Below are 20,344 nucleotides of genomic sequence, written 5' to 3'. Positions count from 1 at the left end.
GTGTGTGTTTTACTTTTAATAGGAAGTACTTTTTGCCAAAAATTGAAACAACCATATAAGAATTCATAATTATTTCATCTTCACATAATAATTTTTGTCATTATGAGCACTTGTGCACGTCCAACCATTCATGTTTTAAAGCCTCTTTGTAACAGGCATTTGCAATTTAAAGTATCTGATTAAATTAGATAAGTTTCCAGCTATGAAATTTAAGGTTTTAATAGATTAGAAATTTATTATGCATTCAAGACACAAAGAAACGAACATTACTAGCTGTCCGTAAAGCAAAACCATGTAATTAGAAATGTTGTGTAAATCTACACAGTATTATTTCAGAGCTGTCACTATTTGAATTTGCCTTTTACAAATACTTTTTGTATTTAAGTTTGTAAAAGTAGCATTTTTTCATCATTTCAGTTAGATATTTTGTACATTGAAAAAAGAGCACCAGTCAGTAATTGGTGGATCCTTTGAACAGAGCTGTATATTAGTTTATAAGTGTATTATTGACAGTATCTTTTCAGTTTGAAAAGTGTATCTTTTCAGTTTGAAATATGAAATAAGTACTAAAGTTTCAGTACGTTGAAGTCTATATAAATTCTTCAAATGTAATAGTTTGACATTTTATCTGCTATATTTTGATGGTGGATTTCAAAGATATGCATAACCTGGATCGTAATGTTTAGAAACCGAAATGAGCTAAAATTTCGACTCCATTTTCTCTGTCTTTTGAAAATGTCCTTATATATTTGTAGAAACATTAACAAGATTTATGCTCAGTGCTTCAACAGTTTTCCTGGGTTAGGTATTCTGTGTGAGTATTATCCATTTGGATGAAAGTGTACAAGCCAAATTTTACCCTCGATTTAAGAAGTGCAACTTGCCGATACTGCAGAGCAAATGTTCTCTCGCATTACTTGGAGTTGTAGGGAAACCTGGATGTAAGGTATATATAGATCAATTGGAGAAGTCAAAAATCATTAGGAAAAGGTGGAATTTTGTGGAGAGATAGGAAATTGAGTGACTTAGGAAGCAATTTCAGAACTTGGGCCCAGACAACTGGCATCTTGATTGCCAATTATACTAAAATGGGAAGGGACGATGTACAGGAGACCAGAAGCAGGAATGCAGAGCTTTTGGGGTGTGAGAGTGATGCACTGTAAAACCAAAGAAGGTTGTGGAGAGGTAAGGCAAAGCAGGACTTGCAGTTGTAAATTGGAGGTATTGGGGAGCCAGAACATGGAGGATGGATGATATAGTGGGTGGATATAACTTACACAAAACAGAATAAGACTGCAGACATTTGGATGGGCTTAAATTGGCTGAGAATGGAGGGTAGCAAACCATTCAGGACAGCAATGGAATTGTTGAATCTAGCAGTGACAAATGTGTAGATGGGAGTTTCAGCAGTAGGTGGGTTAAGGTAAGAACAGTGATGGGCCATGAGATGAGAGTGGAAATAGGAAATTGTAATGATGGAGAGGTCATGGAGTTATTGGTAACGGTAAGTGAGCAGGGAAATGGACTCGGCTGGAATTAATTTATCGTGAGGTGAATGTAATGGTGTCCATGGGCTCGCTAGTGCTGCAGTCGTAGTATCCTGACCCCTGGACCAGGAAGCCCAGATTCAACTCCCACTTGTTCCAGAAATAACATTACTGAACAGGATGATTTTAAAAAAATAGGTTATTTTTAAAAAAAGGTTTTTCCTCCTCTTCCCTCATTTTTTTTTTGATGGCTTGCATTGTCCTTAATGGGCTTTGCACATAAAGTATTCACTTGGGAAAACATGGATGATTTAATGGTGGTGGTAACATCATTAAAAAATTATGAAGGATGATTTGATGATGGAAAAAGTAAAAAAGAATATTCAGTTGCATGAAAGAGCACTTCTGCATAAAAAATAAGATCATAGTTTGTGTCCCCTCCCCCCCCCCCCGCCCCGCACTGCCCCACCCTGAAATTCCACTTTAATTCAGTTTCCCTCACTGTTGTTGCACTGCTCTTGACAAGTTTAGTTTGAAGAGTGGATTTGGTTGTGGAGGATGTTATGGACCAGGCTAGACTCCGTCAAAATATTTCAGGAATGTAGCCTGGATCCTAATTTCTCTAGTTGTTTTAAGCAGGTGTAAAGTGGATATTCCAGGACTGATGTAGCTGGCCCAACCACTCCGTTTTAAACAAAACAGAATTTATTTGCAAGAGTACCAAATGAAACACAAACAAAAGGGAACAGAATCCAGAATAAGTTAACCTCTCCGAAAACCCAACAGATTATCCCAACTTAATGACACTATTCCAAATACCTGCAACAACCCTTGCCAAAAAAAATTAAAATCAAACACAGGGTTTTACAGGTGAGAGAGGGATGGCAGAGAGATTCAGCATAGTACACCACCTTCCCTGTAGCTCTTTCTTTTGATTCCTCAGCTTAAACTGGCCAGCAGCTCTGAACAGCCGAACTCCTAAAACCAAAACAAATCGGAGAAAAGCTGAGCTGGGAGAACTGTCCACTCTCCTTTCATTGTACTAGTGTCTTTTTTTTAACTTGAAAGTGTTTTTTTCCAAGGCAGTATCTGTTAGCTATCATCAAATTGGCCCTAAAACCCATCCAAACCAGTCAAATCGGAATCTATACATTTACGACCCCTCTGAAATAAAAACCAAGGACAACCTGACCTTGTTAAAGGAACAGCATCATCACAAGGAGAAAGGTAAAAAAGTAACATGAGTGATTTGGAAGGGAGGATAAAGGAACATTCAGTGGTGCTTAAAATCATCTCTAGGTTAAAAAATAAGAGAAGTAATAGTTTGTGTCTTCCCTCCATTTGACTAGAATTATCCAACACTGAAAGTCAGGCTTGCTTTTTGTAGTGGCTCCAGCAAATCACCTGCTTGAGAATTGTTGCTATGACTCTTTTCTCAGGACAACTATAGTATTTGAATAGAATCTCACCGAATCATTGAAAATACATTATTTTCATTGCTTTTTAAATATAAGATGAAAGGCATGCTGTGTGAATGATAGCTCAAACCATTTGCTTATGTGTAATTGTGTACTTAGTCAAGCTGGCAAATGGATAGATGTGTGAGACTGCTCAGAAAAAGCAAAATACTGCATGTCTTGCAGCATCTTTGGGCTGAGAGAAACAGATTTAAGAACGTTTTCAGCTTCATGACATCTTCGGAAGTCATGAGGAAAGAGTTCTTGCAAAAAATCATCAAACTGAAATCGTAACCCCACTGCCATACCTGCTGAGTATTTCCAGTGTTTTCTATTATTATTTGACTTCCCAGCATTCACTGTATTTTATTTATGTTATACTGGAGTACTCAATGAATACCTGAAGTTGTGAACTAAATCAGAGACCGGACTTGGTCCGTTGTTTAAATATTTTGACAAAGGAAAGGGAATTTTTTAAAAAATTGCTATTACTTGGAATTAGTCAAGGAAGGGGAGTCAAAAGGAGGAGTTTCCAGAGAATTCAAAACTAAAGTTGATGGCCAAGAGTACCAATTAGTGCATTTGGTAAGTGAGGTGGAGAGGCAGGAAGAAACTCAGACCAATGTCCAGAAGATCAGAAGACAAAGGAGAAATTAGGCCATTCAGTCCATTCAATCGTGACTGTTCAGTTTCTCAACCCTATTCTGCCGCTTTCTCCTCGTAACCATTGATCCCCTTGATACTCAAGAACCTATCTATATCTGTCTTAAATATATTCAGTGACCTGGTCTCCACAGCTTTCTGTGGCAATGAATTCCACAGATTCAACTTCTTCTCTGGTTGAAGAAGTTTCTCCTTATCTCTGAGATAAAAGGCCATCCCTTTACTCTGAAGCTATGCATTTGGATTCTTGTCTCTCCTACCATTGGAAACATCTTCCCAGTGTCCACTCTGTCCAAGGCATTCAGTATTCTGTATGTTTCAATCAGATCCTCCCCCTCATCCTTCTAAACTCCATCGGGTGTCGACCCAGAGTCCTCAAACATTCCTCATTGGTTAAGCTTTTCATTCCTGCCACCATTCTTGTGAACATCCTCTGAACATGCTCCAGGGCCAGTACATCCTTCCTGAGGAATGGGGCCCATAACTGCGCACAATACTTCAAATGTAGTTTGACCAGAGCTTATAGAGCCTCTGAAGTACATCCCTGCTTCTGTATTCAAGTCCTCTCACAATAAATGCCATCATTGCATTTGCCTTCTTAACTACTGATTCAACCTGAAAGTTTACCTTGAGACAATCCTGGACTTGAACTCCTAAGTCTCTTTGTACTTCAAATGTCTGAATTTTCTCCGCATTTAGAAAACGGCCCATGTCTCTATTCTTCCTACCAATGTGCAAGACCCCACACTTTCCCACATTATATTCCATCTGTCACTTTTTTACCCACTCTCCTAACCTGTCCAAACCCTTCTGCAGCCTCCCCACCACCTCGATTCTACCTGTCCCTCTACCTATCTTTGTATCATCAACAAACTTAGCCACAATGCCCTCAGTTCCTTCATCTAGATCGTTAATGTATAAAGTGAAAAGATGTGGTCCCAACACTGACCCTTGCAGAACACCACTTGTCACCATCTGCCATCCTGAGAAGGATCATTTTATCCACATCTTCTGCTTTGTGCCAAGCTTCTGTGCACTCTAATGCCTTGCCGCTAACACCATGAGCCCATGTCTTACTCAGTAGCCTCCTGTGCGGCACCTTGTAGGTTTCATTTATTTTTTACGCTCTCTTCCCATCTGGAGCTGGTGGCAATGACCATTGGATTTAAGCAGGAAGTCACATTAAATTAAGAAAGTTAACCCCAGGACCAACAGTGCCTTGTTGGAGGAAGCTCACAAGGAAAGAGTTGAAATAAAGACTGAAGCATTATATCACCATCCATTTACCATGGATCCAAATCACAGCAATTTTCCCAGGAGCAGCCATGACTGAATGGCCGATGTGACTGACTGATGTGGTTAAAATCATTCTCCAGTGATGCCACTGAATGTTAACTTCGAGAAAATTGAGGCCCTCATTTTCCTACAGGGAGGGCCTGAAAACTCTCCCAAAGCCTGGGATTGGAATTCTTGGCTGGTGAGAAGCCAATGTGGACAGTGATATGGGTATTGCTGGCCAGTAGAGTGTTCAGCATCATCTATTTGGATCATGCATCCCATTCTACATAGGAATTGGAGTTTGTTTTTGTGACAAATTGGCTTTCATAAACTAATAAATCACTCCTAAACTCTGAATTAGTTCAAGTGCCTTGTTTTAAATGCAAATATTGTTTGTAAGTTGACACTTTACCTGTGATCTTTGCATTTCTAATCTTGTTTTCCCCACTTAGAATGTCTCCATTGCAGATAGATGTGCTCTCATTTCGTTAGAGCCATTGATTTGTTAAGAAATCACCACCGTTCAAATGGAATATTTTTTAAAGATTTGTCATTAGCGAAACAAATTGTACTGACTTCAGTTGAAGGAGCCAAAATGTTTTTCAATTTTATGATGTACTAATGTCCATAATATACAATTTACTGTTAATTCTGTTTCATTTTTAATGACTTCACAACATTTGTAGTAACTCAGCAGTACTTTTTTAAAATGCACAGAATACAAAAGCTTCAAATCTTGGTCCATCATTGCTCTCCTTATCAGCAGTCAAGTCAGAATCAATGAGAGCAACTCATGGCCAATAGAAACCCAGTAAGTGTTTGAGAGAAACGGCTTTGACTCTGTACAGAGTGAAACTTTGACAGATAACATGGAGTTTTAAAGCTACTATTTCACTTCAATGCCTTGAAATCGAAGAAGCGTCAGTACTTAGGAAGGACCAAAATTGGAGGTGTAGTGGACAGTGAAGAGGGTTACGTCAGATTACAACAGGATCTTGGTCAGATGGGCCAATGGGGTGAGAAGTGGCAGATGGAGTTTAATTGAGATAAATGCGAGGTGCTGCATTTTGGGAAAGCAAATCTTAGCAGGACTTATACACTTAATGGTAAGGTCCTAGGGAGTGTTGCTGAACAAAGAGACCTTGGAGTGCAGGTTCATAGCTCCTTGAAAGTGGAGGCACAGGTAGATAGGATAGTGAAGAAGGCGTTGGTATGCTTTGGTCAGAGTACTGAGTACAGGAGTTGGGAGGTCATGTTGCGGCTGTACAGGACATTGGTTAGGCCACTGTTGGAATATTGCATGCAATTCTGGTCTCCTTCCTATCGGAAAGATGTTGTGAAACTTGAAAGGGTTCAGAAAAGATTTTCGAGGATGTTGCCAGGGTTGGAGGATTTGAGCTATCGTGAGAGGCTGAACAGGCTGGGGCTGTTTTCCCTGGAGCGTTGGAGGCTGAGGGGTGACCTTATAGAGGTTTACAAAATTATGAGGGGCATGGATAGGGTAAATAGGCAAAGTCTTTTCCCTGGGGTTGGGGAGTGCAGAACTGGAGGGCATAGGTTTAGGGTGAGAGGGAAAAGATATAAGAGAGATCTACGGGGCAACTTTTTCACATAGAGGGTGGTACATGTGTGGAATGAGCTGCCAGAGGAAGTGGTGGATGCTGGTACAATTGCAACATTTAAAAAGCATTTGGATGGGTATATGAATAGGAAGGGTTTGGAGGGATATGGACCGGGTGCTGGCAGGTGGGACTAGATTGAGTTGGGATATCTGGTCGGCATGGGTGGGTTGGACCGAAGGGTCTGTTTCCGTGCTGTACATTTCTGTGACTCTATAACAGCAATCTGAGTTTTATATGTCTTTAGAAATTCATTTGGAATGTGGTTCAAGGCATGGATTATAGGATAGATTTGTAAGCATAGCAAAAGTGGTATACTAAATTAAAGTAAAAAATCTCACAACACCAGGTTCTAGTCCAACGGATTTATTTGAAAGTACAAGCTTTAAGGGCGCTGCTCCTTCGTCAGGTCATGTTCCAAAGCTTGAACTTTCAAATAAACCTGTTGGACTATAACCTGATGTTTAACTTTGTCCACCACAGTCGAACATCGGCACCTCCACATCATACTAAAGCAAGGAAAGAGTAGCTGAGCGAAATTGTAATTTTTTCAAGTTAAAAATGTAACATTTGGTTGTATGTTAATAGTTTTGAGATTTATTTTGACTTATTTGGTTGATGTTTGCTGGAGCATTTCCAAGGAATTGGTTATTTCATGTTCACCAAGATATGATATACATGATAAAGGGGTTAAGTGATTGGCGAAATTGGATTAATTTTATAACATGAGTTATTCTTGTTAGTAATTAACCAATCAAATGAACACGTAGACAAACCTATGCAATTTGGATGTGTTCAGTTACTTAGATTAAACTAAAAAGAATTCAAATTTTGATCTTCCAGTTTGATTTCCAAATGAAAGTTTCCTCTCTGTTAATGTGCCTAGAAGGAAAGACAGTATAACAAATCCTTGTGCATGTATTTACAATTGTCCTAACTATTTTGCCTTTCTGCATCTTCATTTGCACGCTTCCTGGGAGAGAGAGAATGGGAGGCCATGTACACATTTGAATCTTGCGAACTTGACTGAGTCCTGGGCATATACCTGCACTGTCTGTGGTATAGAGCGGCAGTTTGGTGTGTGATTTGGAGGTGCCAGTGTTGGACTGGGGTGGACAACAGGTTTATTTGAAAGTACAAGCTTTTGGAGCACTACCTATTGACGGAGCAGCACTCTGAAAGCTTGTGTGACTATTAAGTTTGGTATATATTTGATTCTTCAATTAATATGTCAAATATTATAAACACACAATCAGTTATTTGTAAGGTTAAAGGTAAAAAAAGTAACCAGCAGTATGCTTTTCTTCCGATTTTGAGCATTTGTAGTTTCATTTTAGTGCAGTATCTGGGTTTATTTGATCGTTTCCTGATCAAGCAGATGACTGAGCATGTATCTGATACTTCACTAATTAGCTTGTGCCATCACCCAAAGGAATAGGAAGTATATGATGGGAGCTGTCTACAATTTCACTTCAGAAATTCAACCTTTTTAATTCAGAATTTAAAATCTAGATTTTAAACTTATTTTACTTAATTTTTTTTATTCTAAATTTACAGATGAAAGAGAAGATGTCCAAAAGAAAACATTCACAAAATGGATAAATGCACAATTTGCCAAGGTAGGAGAAAACTGTTGTGACTTAGGAATTTGATTGAGATTATACTTTTCATTGTTCAGATGCAAAATATATTCTTGTACATCAATCAATCTGATTCACCTAAAATACGACATAAAACTTAACTGGAATTTAAAGTGGAAAGGACATTTTTAGGATACTTTTGTTAATTGAACTTGTGTGCAAGGAAGCCATAATTCCGCGCCAATCGATTCTCCTCATGACATAATAACTGAGGGAAGAGAAAATTATTTGGTGGTTTACATCTGTAACCATTTAATTTAATGGTCTTGAATCTGGAGTACTTCCTTGGCTATCAAGAAACAGGTTGTGTTCTTACATCCTTTGCTACTATTCCTACCTATCGATAGCTATAAAGGCAATTTATTTCTCTATTCATTTATCTTTGTTAAAATTAAGCATACCTTTGATGCATAACATAACTTATCCACTCTTATTGACCAAATATTTGAAACTCGGCACTTTGAGAAAATTTGAGACATAATGAGATAAAGTTCCTTCAACTCTAATGTTAAAGTGGTGCTTGATTTACTGAATACCTGCAGAGCCAGGTTGACTTTAGATGACCTTTTTGCATTTAATTGCATCTTTGAAATATAAACAGATTTTGGACATAAAGCTGGACTCAGTTTGAAACTAAAAGAGAAAAGGGAATTCTGTTTTCATCGGCAAAGGTATTCAATTGCTTTTGAGACAATTTTGAATTACTTGCCATAGGTTGTGTACACTTTGAACTCCAAAGGCTAATTAGTACATTTTAGTATCAAAGCTTACCATTGGCAAGTGACAAAGAGCACTCCGCTTTGGGAAAACTACTTAGCTTTTTTTTCAAACGTGAACATTATCACCATAACTGGAGGAACCTAGAGGTATAAACCAGCTTGTTAAACACTTGATTACAGTAGCATGCTTTGATTAATATGCTTGCCTGTAGTTTAAGTGCAATGCACAAATAAGGGCATTTTAATATTCTAGCCAAGCTCATCTGAAGAAAATTGCCAACTTGTTTTAAGAAAAGAGTAAAATTATTGAATTGTCGTTGAACCTTCCATATTTCACCTCAATGTGATCAAGTGGTAAAAGAAACAAGCCTACCTTGATGGTACTCAGGCAAAGTCTGATTGGTCTGAGTTAGTTCATAAGGAATCTGTGACCATCTTTGCAGTATATTGCAAACTACAGAATATTGGGAAATGAAAATAAGGTCAGCATGGATTTGCAAATGGGAAATTTTGTTTGACAAGCTCGTTGGAGTTTTTTTTTGAAGATGTTGTGAGCAATCTTAATAAAGCGACATTGATGGACATTGAAAAGTCAGATTTTGTGAAGGGTTTTGATAAAGGCCTCTCCAAAATGCTACTTAGATTTAAAGCAAATATAGGAGGCAGGGCAAAAGTGGGTTACTGTAGGTTGATTGGTGCAATATCAATTGTTGCAAAAGCATTGGCATCAATTAACATGGACTTTATAGCAGAACATTTTAAAAATCATAAGCTAAACAAGCACTGTCAGCATGGGTTTATGAAAGAGAGTTTCTCAAGGAAATTCCAACCAGAGTTGATAGAGAAAAGCCAGGTAGATGTGTTGTATTTGAACTTCAGAAAGGTACCTCATGAAAGGTTAAGTCAAAATAAGAGTTCATGGTGTTGGAGGTAGTATATTGGTATGGACAGAGAATTGACTAATGGGCAGGAAACAGTGTGAAGTTGGAGCATAAGAGGTATAGTGAGTAAGTTTGCAAATGGCACCAAAATTGGAGGCATGGTGGTCCGCGAAGAAGGTTACATCAGATTACAATGAGTTCTTGACCAGATGGGCCAATGGGCTGAGAAGTGGCAGATGGAGTTTAATTTAGATAAATGCGAGGTGCTGCATTTTGGGAAAGCAAATCTTAGCAGGACCTAATACACTTAATGGTAAGGTCCTAGGGAGTGTTGCCGAACAAAGAGACTTTGGAGTGTAGGTTCATAGCTGCTTGAAAGTGGAGGTAGATAGGATAGTGAAGAAGGTGTTTGATATGCTTTCCTTTATTAGTCAGAGTATTGAGTACAGAAGTTGGGAGGTCATGTTGCAGCTGTACAGGACATTGGTTCGGCCACTGTTGGAATATTGCGTGCAATTCTAGTCTCCTTCCTATCGGAAAGATGTTGTGAAACTTGAAAGGGTTCAGAAAAGATTGACAACGATGTTGCCCGGGTTGAGGATGTGTGCTATAGGGAGAGGCTGAACAGGCCGGGGCTGTTTTCCTTGGAGTGTCGGAGGCTGAGGGTTGACTTTAGAGGTTTATAAAGTCATGAGGGACATGGATAGGATAAATAGACAAAGTCTTTTCCCTGGGGTCTGGGAGTCCAGAACTAGAGGGCATAGGTTTAGGGTGAGAGGGGAAAGATATAAAAGAGACCTAAGGGGCAACCTTTTCATGCAGAGGGTGGTACATGTATGGAATGAGCTGCCAGAAGAAGTGTGGAGGCTGGTATAATTGCAACATTTTAAAAGGCATCTGGATGGGTATATGAATAGGAAGAGTTTGGAGGGATATGGGCCGGCGGCTGGTGGGTGGGACTGGTTTGGGTTGGGATATCTGGTCGTCATGGACGAGTTGGATCGAAGAATCTGTTTCTGTGCTGTATATCTCTATGACTCCGTGAGTTAAGGGTTCTTTTTCAGATTACCAACCTGTAAGTACTGGAGTTCCAATGGAATCAGTGCTGGGACTGTAGCTGTTCGCAACATATGGCAATGACTTGGAGGAAAGAAGTGAATGTGCTGTAACCAAATTTGAACAACACAAAGGTGGAAAGACAGGTCGCAAGAGGGGTGCAAACAGTCTACAGAGAGATATTGATAAGTTGGGGAAGGACACAGGATAAACTCTCCTGCTTAATGTAAACTCGCAACACAGAAAAGGCTTATCCCATGCAGTAATCTGTGAAAATTTGAGAGGCCAAGGACTATTTAAAGTAAAAATTAACAACTTTGTTTCTTTAATTTTAACAGAGAATAATTAACTAACAACTATTTACAACTCCTTCCTCTAACCTATCTTTTACTTTCCCCTCTACAATACTGGTCCAACAAAAGTCCTGATGTAACATGTGCTCCAGCTACTAGGGTAACTGGCTGCCTGGAAACAACAAAACAGATTTGAATTAGGCCAATCAGTTTAAATTATACACCCAAAATATCAAACTCTAATCCAGTTTGGATTGAGTATATTGACAATCTTAAAAGCCAATGACACAATCCGATGCTTTGGGGGTATAAAACAGGGGAAAATTGAACAGTTGAGAGTCAACAACACCTGCACACTGTCCAGAAAAATAGCTCTTTCAAAAGGTACATTTATCGATCAATAACCTGTGAAGCAGCATCCCCAAAGAGAAGAAAAGAAGACCGAAATACAGAGAAGAACGAAAGCTGCCTGGTTTTGAGATAAGGAGTTTTGTTTTCTGTAAATCCTAATCGGGATTTTTTTTTCTTAGATTAGATTAGATTCCCTATAGTGTGGAAACAGGCTCTTCGGCCCAACCAGTCCACACTGACCCTCCGACGAGTAACCCACCCAGACCCAATTCCTTCCGACTAATGCACCTAACACTATGGACAATTTAGCATGGACAATTCACCTGACCTGCTCATCTTTGGACTGTGGGAGGAAACCGGAGCACCCGGAGGAAACCCACGCAGACACGGGGAGAATGTACAAACTCCACACAGACAGTCGCCCCAAGGCTAGGATCGAACCCGGCTCCCTGGTGCTTTGAGGCTGCAGTGATAACTGCTGAGCCACTCTGCCGCCCCAAACATATTTTTGGGGGTATATAGGCAAAGCTGCTTTTCTACAGTCATAGATCCCTACAGTATGAAAGCAGGCCATTTGGCCCACTGAATCCACCCCACCCATCTGAAGACCATCCCACCCATAACCACCCTGCCCTTTATCCCTGTAACCCTGCATTTACAATGGCCAATCCACCTAACCTGCACACTTTTTGACTGTGGGAGGAAACCAGAGCACCCGGAGAAAATCCACACAGACACAGAATATGTAAAATTTATGCAGACAGTGCCCAAGGGTGAAATTGAAGCCGGGTCCCTGGTGCTGTGAGGCAGCAGTACTAACCACTAAGTCACCATGCCACCTATTACAGTTGAGCTGGGAGAACTGACCACTCCCTTTTCATTGTAGATTAGATTAGACTCCGTACAGTGTGGAAAGAGGCCCTTTGGCTCAACAAGTCCACACCGACCCTCTGAAGAGTAACCCATCCAGACCCATTTCCCTCTGACTAATGCACCTAACACTATGGGCAATTTAGCATGGCCAATTCAATTGACCTGCACATCTTTTGGACTGTGGGAGGAAACCGGAGCACCCGGAGGAAACCCACGCAGACACGGGGAGAATGTGCACACTCCACACAGACAGTCGCCCAAGGCTGGAATTGAACCCGGGATTCTGACACTGTGAGGCAGCAGTGCTACTCACTGAGCCGGCGTAAAACAATGACCAACCCTGAAACGGCACTATAAACATCACACACCTGCCAACCTCAGCACTATAGTCAGTGTGAGGATTGAACCATGACCTTGGCATCATTAGCACCACAATTGAACCATCTGAGCTAACTGACTAGTTTTGTTGGGCTACTATTGTGTAGGGGAAAGTAAAAGATAGGTTAGAGAAAGGAATTGTAAATACTTGGTTCTGTCAGGTAATTTGTTGCTTTTAACTCTCAATGGTACTGTAAACCCCACATTTTCATAACAGTAAGTGTGCAAGAAATTGATAAGTCAAGCAAAGTGGGGAGATACAGCTGTTCATTTTGGAAAGGAAACCAAAAAAACTGTAATATTTAAATGGAGAGAAAATGCAGAAAGCTGCAACACAATGGAACTTGGGGGCTGTTTGTACACTTGACAGAAAGCTGTGTACAGAGGCAGTAGGTCATTAGGAAGATGATTCTGGATTAGTGGGGCTGGAAAAGCACAGCAGTTCAGGCAGCATCCAAGGAGAAGTAAAATCGACATTTTGGGCAAAAGCCCTTCATCAGGAATATAGGCAGAGAGCCTGAAGCGTGGAGTGATAAGTGAGATTAGGGTGGGGATGGGGAGAAAGTAGCATAGAGTACAATAGGTGAGTGGGGGAGGGGATGAAGGTGATGGGTCAGGGGGGGTAGGGTGGAATGGATAGGTGGAAAAGAAGATAGGCAGGTAGGACAAGTCATGGGGACAGTGCTGAGCTGGAAGTTTGGAGCTGGGGTGAGGTGGGGGAAGGGGAATGAGGAAACTGTTGAAGTCCACATTGATGCCCTGGGGTTGAAGTGTTCCGAGGCGGAAGATGAGGCGTTCTTCCTCCAGGCGTCTGGTGGTGAGGGAGTGCCGGTGAAGGAGGCCCAGGACCTCCATGTCCTCGGCAGAGTGGGAGGGGGAATTGAAATGTTGGGCCACAGGTCGGTGTTGTTGATTGGTGTGGGTGTGCCAGAGATGTTCCCTAAAGCACTCTGCTCGGAGGCGTCCAGTCTCCCCAATGTAGAGGAGACCGCATCGGGAGCAACGGATATAAATGATATTGGTGGATGTGCAAGTAAAACTTTGGATGTGGAAGGCTCCTTTAGGGCCTTGGATGGAGGTGAGGGAGGAGGTGTGGGCACAGGTTTTGCAATTCCTGCGGTGGCAGGGGAAGGTCCAGGATGGGAGGGTGGGTTGTAGGGGGGTGTGGACCTGACTAGGTAGTCACGGAGGGAACGGTCTTTGCGGAAGGCGGAAAGGGGTGTGGAGGGAAATATATCCCTGGTGGTGGGGTCTGTTTGGAGGTGGCGGAAATGTCGGCGGATGATTTGGTTTATGCGAAGGTTGGTAGGGTGGAAGGTGAGCACCAGGGGCGTTCTGTCCTTGTTACGGTTGGAGGGGTGGGGTCTGAGGGCGGAGGTGCGGGATGTGGACGCGATGCGTTGGAGGGCATCTTTAACCACGTGGGAAGGGAAATTGCGGTCTCTAAAGGAGGCGGCCATCTGGTGTGTTCTGTGGTGGAACTTGTCCTCCTGGGAGCAGATACGGCAGAGGCAGAGGAATTGGGAATACGGGATGGCATTTTTGCAGGAGGTAGGGTGGGAAGAGGTGTAATCCAGGTAGCTGTGGGAGTCGGTGGGTTTGTAAAAAATGTCGGTGTCAAGTCGGTCGTCATTATTGGAGTTGGAGAGGTCCAGGAAGGAGAAGGAGGTGTCAGAGATGGTCCAGGTAAATTTAAGGTCAGGGTGGAATGTGTTGGTGAAGTTGATGAATTGTTCAACCTCCTCGCGGGAGCACGAGGTGGCGCCAATGCAGTTATCGATGTAGCGGAGGAAGAGGTGGAGAGTGGTGCTGGTGTAATTACGGAAGATCAACTGCTCCACGTCGCCAACAAAGAGACAGGCATAGCTGGGGCCCATACAGGTGCCCATGGCTACCCCTTTGGTCTGGAGGAAGTGGGAGGATTCAAAGGAGAAATTGTTAAGGGTGAGGACCAGTTTGGCCATTAGGAAGATGAGTGGAATGCTGGCCTGTTTTATTTCGAGGGGCTTGGAGAGTAGGGAAGTCTTATTGTACTAGATGCTGGTGAGACCACATCTGGAGTACTGTGAGCAGGTTTGGTCTCCTTTAAGGAAAGATACTATTTCATTAGAGGCAGATCAGAGAAGGTTTGCTAGGATGATCACTGGGTATGAAAGATTTGTCTGATCAGCAAAGGCTAAACAGCTTGGGACTCTACTCACTGCCTTGAGCTCTCCCAACATTGAGGGTGGAGATGTTTGTCATTCACCCTCCTCCAGTGAGGTTCAACAATATGCAAATCAGTTCTGGTGCTACACTCTGATGCTATGAAACCTATCTATGGTTTAAAACTTAAACAGGAGTGTGGTTAATCAGCTTCTTTCTGCTTAGAAGCACATGCTTTTCAAAAGGTATACAAGAATTCCAAGATGGTAACCCTCATCATAAACAGACTTTGTTCTGTTACACTAAACACTCTTATCTAGTTGATTGCACAGGCTGCTCATTTATTGCTTTAACCAAAGAAACCCCACTTTCTTTGGGCCTGGCCCTGAACTCTGTTTAATAGCTGATCTAAGTGATTATAGGTTTACACATAAGAAAGCATTATATAATTTAACTATCAGATCACCTCAAACACAAATATTTAATGTGGTTTCCAGACCAGCTTCGACTGAAGGCTGGTGATCTGGTTTTAATAATATGTCAGACATTAAAATGTGTTTTAGCTCCTCAGCTTATTAAATTACATGGTGTACTCTGGAAAAGACACAGGCAGAAAAAATTGGCACTTGCAGCAAGACATGATATTGTCCAAGGAATGAAGGCTAATGCAGCATTTTATGACAGGCTTTTTAACATAAGCTCAATAATGAAGCAGAAACACAAATCAATACTATGTTCAATTACAAGAATTATTGACTGGGTAAAGCTTTATTTTTATTTTAAGAGGTTTATTGCTCTTTACTGGTTCTGTCTGTAAATGCATTATTCAATAGTGAACCTAACACAGTTCAAAATAAAAAAAAATAGAAATTGCTGGAAATACTTAACGGCTGACAACATCCGTGAAAAAAGAAAGTGTTTTTCTCCTTTGAAAATGTGGGCTTGATTCAGTTGATCCCCACTGACCAGTTTGAAGAGCAGTGGCACATGTGAGGAGGGTCTGGCCATTGCCGTCATCAAGTCCCTTTCTAATCATACCAGCAGAAAAGGTGGCACTGGGCAGCCCATCCACCAGTGGGTGTATTGATGTCCTTACTGATAACCACTTAAGACCCTTATTCTGCCATCGCCAATTTTTATCCAATTGACCATTAAGTGACTTTAGACCGATTGTTCTTTCCCCAGAAAATGTTGCATGATATTTTGGAACAGAGAAGGGATGGCAGGGTCCAAAATACTCCATACAATGCAGCCCATTAACTTTGTTGTGGTATTCCAGACCAGACAGTTACATGAATTCACAAAAACTGATGTTGTGGTGTAAAGGTACCTCACCTCACCTTCAGAAATTCTATCACAGGGCCAGTGTAGGCTGTTCAATCAGTCAGCTTTGAGTCTGTAATGCACAGCAAAAATCAGAAAGCATAGATCCCATACTAAGTGCAAAGCTCTATGATATTATGTCAATGTAAACTGTAGCATTGCTTAACAACCTTCCAGACCTCTGTCTCAACAAGAACCTGACTCTCTCTGGTGTTTATTATGCAGGCTTCAGTATAACAAATAGCACAGCGCATCAAACTCACTCTCTTTGTCCCTCCATAGCCACTGCTGGGCGTAAATATTTCCTGCATTTCCTGTTTATAATTTCAACTTACAGCAACTTAGCATTTCTTTAAGGACAAGAATATCCTGTCGTATAATTTGGAGTGGACTCACTGGGGGAATTATGCTGCGTTCCAGCACTCGCTGGCAAATTGGCCAAAAGGTCAAGCTGCACATTTCAAATTATTGTACACCTCGTGCTGCTGAAAAGCGAAAGTTGAATGTGTAATTTTATAAGTTGAGAGAAGGTGGATTGCATATACTTTAGCACATTGTTAGGTTCTTCAGAGTTGAGTTCGTGTTCCAGTGCACACAACCTGCATTCGCAGTAAAATAGGATGGCAAGTCAGTGGAGTGGACTCAACATAAATCAACAGCTTCAGCAGAGGAAAGGAAACAAGAATATTGAAGAAACAAAATCTTAAAAGCCTTTCTGGTTCTCTTTATATCTCTTCATTCACTCTGGGGGAAAAATTGTCAATATTTATCTACTTTAAAATCATTTTGTCAAATCAATTAAGCCAGAAGGCCATTAGGTTTGCTTTCTCACAGTTCAGTGGTCGAGCAGAAGTTTGCACAGCTAGCAGTGTTCCCTCTGCTTTTGTTGTTATATATTTAAAATGGGTAAATTTGTGAATGGCCTTCAGGGTACCCACTGGAATGTTGCATGTAAATGAGAGGGAATGTTGCTGCCCAGTCCCCTTCAGTGTTCACACTGATGGCTTTAAGAGAGTAGAGGAAGCTTGTTATGTTTATCCTTCTTGAGATGTAGACAACTTAGAGGGAGGTTACAAATCACAAGACACTCATACAGATGAAAACTGACCCACTATTGTATATGTCCATTCAGGTAGCACAGTGGACAAGCATCAGATTCAAAACTGAACCTCAATGAAATATATTGTGGCAAAAAATGGTGTTCTGTTTTGGCAGCAAAAATGAAGAATAAAGTCCTGATTTTAACTGAAGTTGATTTGTAAGAAATTATTCATATGCTGCAGAAAATATGCTGCATGGGTTCTCTTTCTTTGGATGTAAATGTAGAAGCGTTCAGCCATGGTAAATTGTCAGAGATGGGAAGCAATGTTCAATCAAGCTTTTGAGTAGTGGAGCAAGCTGGGATTCGGGAGACTTTCTCCATGTTTGCAATGTATTGCAAATCTGTTGCTGGAACAAGCTACTGTTCGAAAGACAGCTAAGTGGGACTGGGAGATAGTACAACAGCTGAGGGGGTAGGATAGGTGGTTGGAAACTTGATTGGACAGAATCTCTGGAGGGGAATTAAGGATGGTGCAGGAAATGCACAAAGAATTGAAAAAGAGGAACAGAATGAAACTGATTGGGACTGTATTGTGGAGGGAGAGAATGCGTGTATGTGAGAGAAAGAATGAAGGTAGGTGTGTTATGGGACAAATGCTATGGAGTCCAAAGATGATTTGAAGTTAAATATTATTTATTACAAGGATGTAGATGAAAAATTCAATTTCCTAACTTTTTCCTCTCTCTCAACACTCTTGTTCTCTTCAAACTCCCTTTCTCCACTCCCCGTCCCCCCTCCCCTCTCCCCCGCCCTCTCCCTCTCCCTCCCCTCCCCCGCCCTCCCCCGCCCTCTCCCGCCCTCTCCCGCCCTCCCCCGCCCTCTCCCATCTCCCCCGCCCTCTCCCCCCTCCCCCGCCCTCTCCCCCCTCCCCCGCCCTCTCCCCCCTCCCCCGCCCTCTCCCCCCTCCCCCGCCCTCTCCCCCCTCCCCCGCCCTCTCCCTCTCCCTCTCCCTCGCCCTCGTTTGTGTACAATCTCTCTCTCCTTGTCTCTTTGCTTCTCTCTTTTTCTCTCTCTCTCTCTCTCTCATTCTGTCTCTGCTTTGGGAAAAGTGTTTTGGTGAGTGCATGTTTGGGTGGCTGTGTGTGTTGGTGAGTGTCTGTTTCAGTGAGTGGATGTGTGCATGTGTTGCATTTTGGGTGAATACGTGGGTCAATCAAAACAGGTTGCCGACACACCATTGTCAATTGTAGGAGAAAGCTGGTTTGTTTTTACGTATGCTAATGAAAAATGCATTCTACAAGAAAATAAAAACATCCTGCACACTTGTGAGCATATATTAATGGTTTATGTATTTTGGAGGCCAGTGTACTTGATTGGAACAATGCTGGACTCAGAAGTATAGAATAATCATCACTTGAATGGAAGTGAGACAGTTATACAATTGTAGATAACTTGACTGTTAAGAGAAGGCTAAAAGCCACATTATTTTAGCATTTTTTCACCTTCCTTTGGAGATGGTTATGTCTTGTTCATTTTGCAGCCTGGCATTAAATAGGTAAAATACACTGAATGACCTGTGTTTAGATTAAATGTTAGTTTATGTGGCACAGGATTAATTGCTTTTTCATTTGGCAAACTTGCGTTTGATGAAACTGGACTTTGCTGAGCACAAATCTATTCATGATCAGACAAGACCATCACATGTTTTTGCTGATTCAAGATGCTAACTTACTCTGCTTAGTTTAGAAAGGAACAAAGATCCCATCTGCTTTGAGAAATATTTTACATCTGCCCAGATTGGAGTATATTTGGAATCTTGATCTCTTGTGCAGACTGTGAATACAGGCCATGAGCAATAAACTGATAGTCTTGCTGTAATGTAGCCTTTTTAATGGTATGTAAAGTTTAAGCTCAGGTAATTGATGCCTTATTCTTTACTCTACTATACATTCAAGAGTATGACACTGGAAAAATACAGCAGCCCAGGCATCAGGAATCCTGATGAAGGGTTTATGCCCGAAATGTCGATTCTCCTGCTCCTCAGATGCTGCCTGACCTGCTGTGCTTTTCCAGCACCACACTCTTGACTCTGATCTCCAGCATCTGCAGTCCTCTCTCTCCTCTAATATACATTCTCAATTCATGTCCAGATGCAGCTGAGGCCATTTAGTCAATGGCAGTTTGGAACACTTGACTATTACAAGAAAACGAGGTAAAAATATCACCTTCATCCCCTCCCCCACTCACCTATTGTACTCTATGCTACTTTCTCCCCACCCCCTCCCTCCTCTAGCTTATCTCTCCACGCTTCAGGCTCTCTGCCTTTATTCCTGATGAAGGGCTTTTGCCCGCAATGTCAATTTTGCTGCTCGTCGGATGCTGCCTGAATTGCTGTGCTCTTCCAGCACCACTGATCCAGAATATTACAAGAAAACTCCAAGCAGTTATCAGGTGACTGATTTCTCTGTAAAGAGAAGAATGCATTTAGTGTTTGAAGGGACATCAGGCTAAGACAAATCCAGGCTAGTTTAGCTGTCGGCTGTGTTAAATCTAGTCATATTTCTAACTGTCTAATTAGGCAGTGTGGAAGGAGTCCAAGCTGTCCAAAGTAGATGACCTGTCAGCAGAATAAAAATTAAGCCTATTCCAGTATTGATGTTCTTTCATTCGCTGTCACCAACACATTTAGTAAATCCTATTAAGCTTGCCATAGGTAAACACATCCAACAGTATATTTTAGCCTGTATGTTATTTATATATGTTCCTTTCATTGCATGTAATGAATAAATGTATACTCTGTGAAGGCACACCACTGTTATGTGCTCTCCAATGTAACTCCTTGAGGATTGATTTTCTGAGTTTCTGATTCTTGTATATTCATTAGTTTTGTGAATAATGGGAAGGCACTGATACGTATTGGAAAATGCATGTGAAAAAGTCCTATGCTGTTTGGAGGGACCCTCCCTTCATTTGTTACCAAACAGCCCGATGTACTGAAGTGATTTAGTGCAGAGCTTTGGAATCTTGAAAGTGGGTGGTGTTTATTCTGTCAACATTTCATGCTTGCTCCTTTTGAGATGCATGTGTTGAGTTTTATTTTAAAAAATGTGTCCTTGAGATGCAGATGTTGCTGACGATG

The 20,344-nt window shown here is 41.4% G+C and overlaps 1 protein-coding gene across 11 annotated transcripts in view; it reads left to right on the top strand.

Moving 5' to 3' along the window:
* dmd (dystrophin) overlaps positions 1-20,344 on the top strand; it is a 2,003,576-nt gene that overhangs the window by 421,831 nt on the left and 1,561,401 nt on the right. For all 11 annotated transcript variants that reach the window (XM_087992890.1, XM_087992895.1, XM_087992900.1 and 8 more), the window contains exon 2: positions 8,062-8,123. In XM_087992890.1, the coding sequence (XP_087849016.1) occupies positions 8,062-8,123 (62 nt within the window). The remainder of the gene's footprint in view (positions 1-8,061; positions 8,124-20,344) is intronic.

Source organism: Chiloscyllium plagiosum, unplaced genomic scaffold, assembly GCF_037043375.1.
Source record: "Chiloscyllium plagiosum isolate Xiang-an unplaced genomic scaffold, Cpla_swu_hap1 HiC_scaffold_12, whole genome shotgun sequence".
Classification (NCBI taxonomy): domain Eukaryota; kingdom Metazoa; phylum Chordata; class Chondrichthyes; order Orectolobiformes; family Hemiscylliidae; genus Chiloscyllium; species Chiloscyllium plagiosum.
The sequence above is the reverse complement of the archived record's forward strand: the minus strand, read 5'-3'. Positions and strand labels throughout refer to the sequence as shown.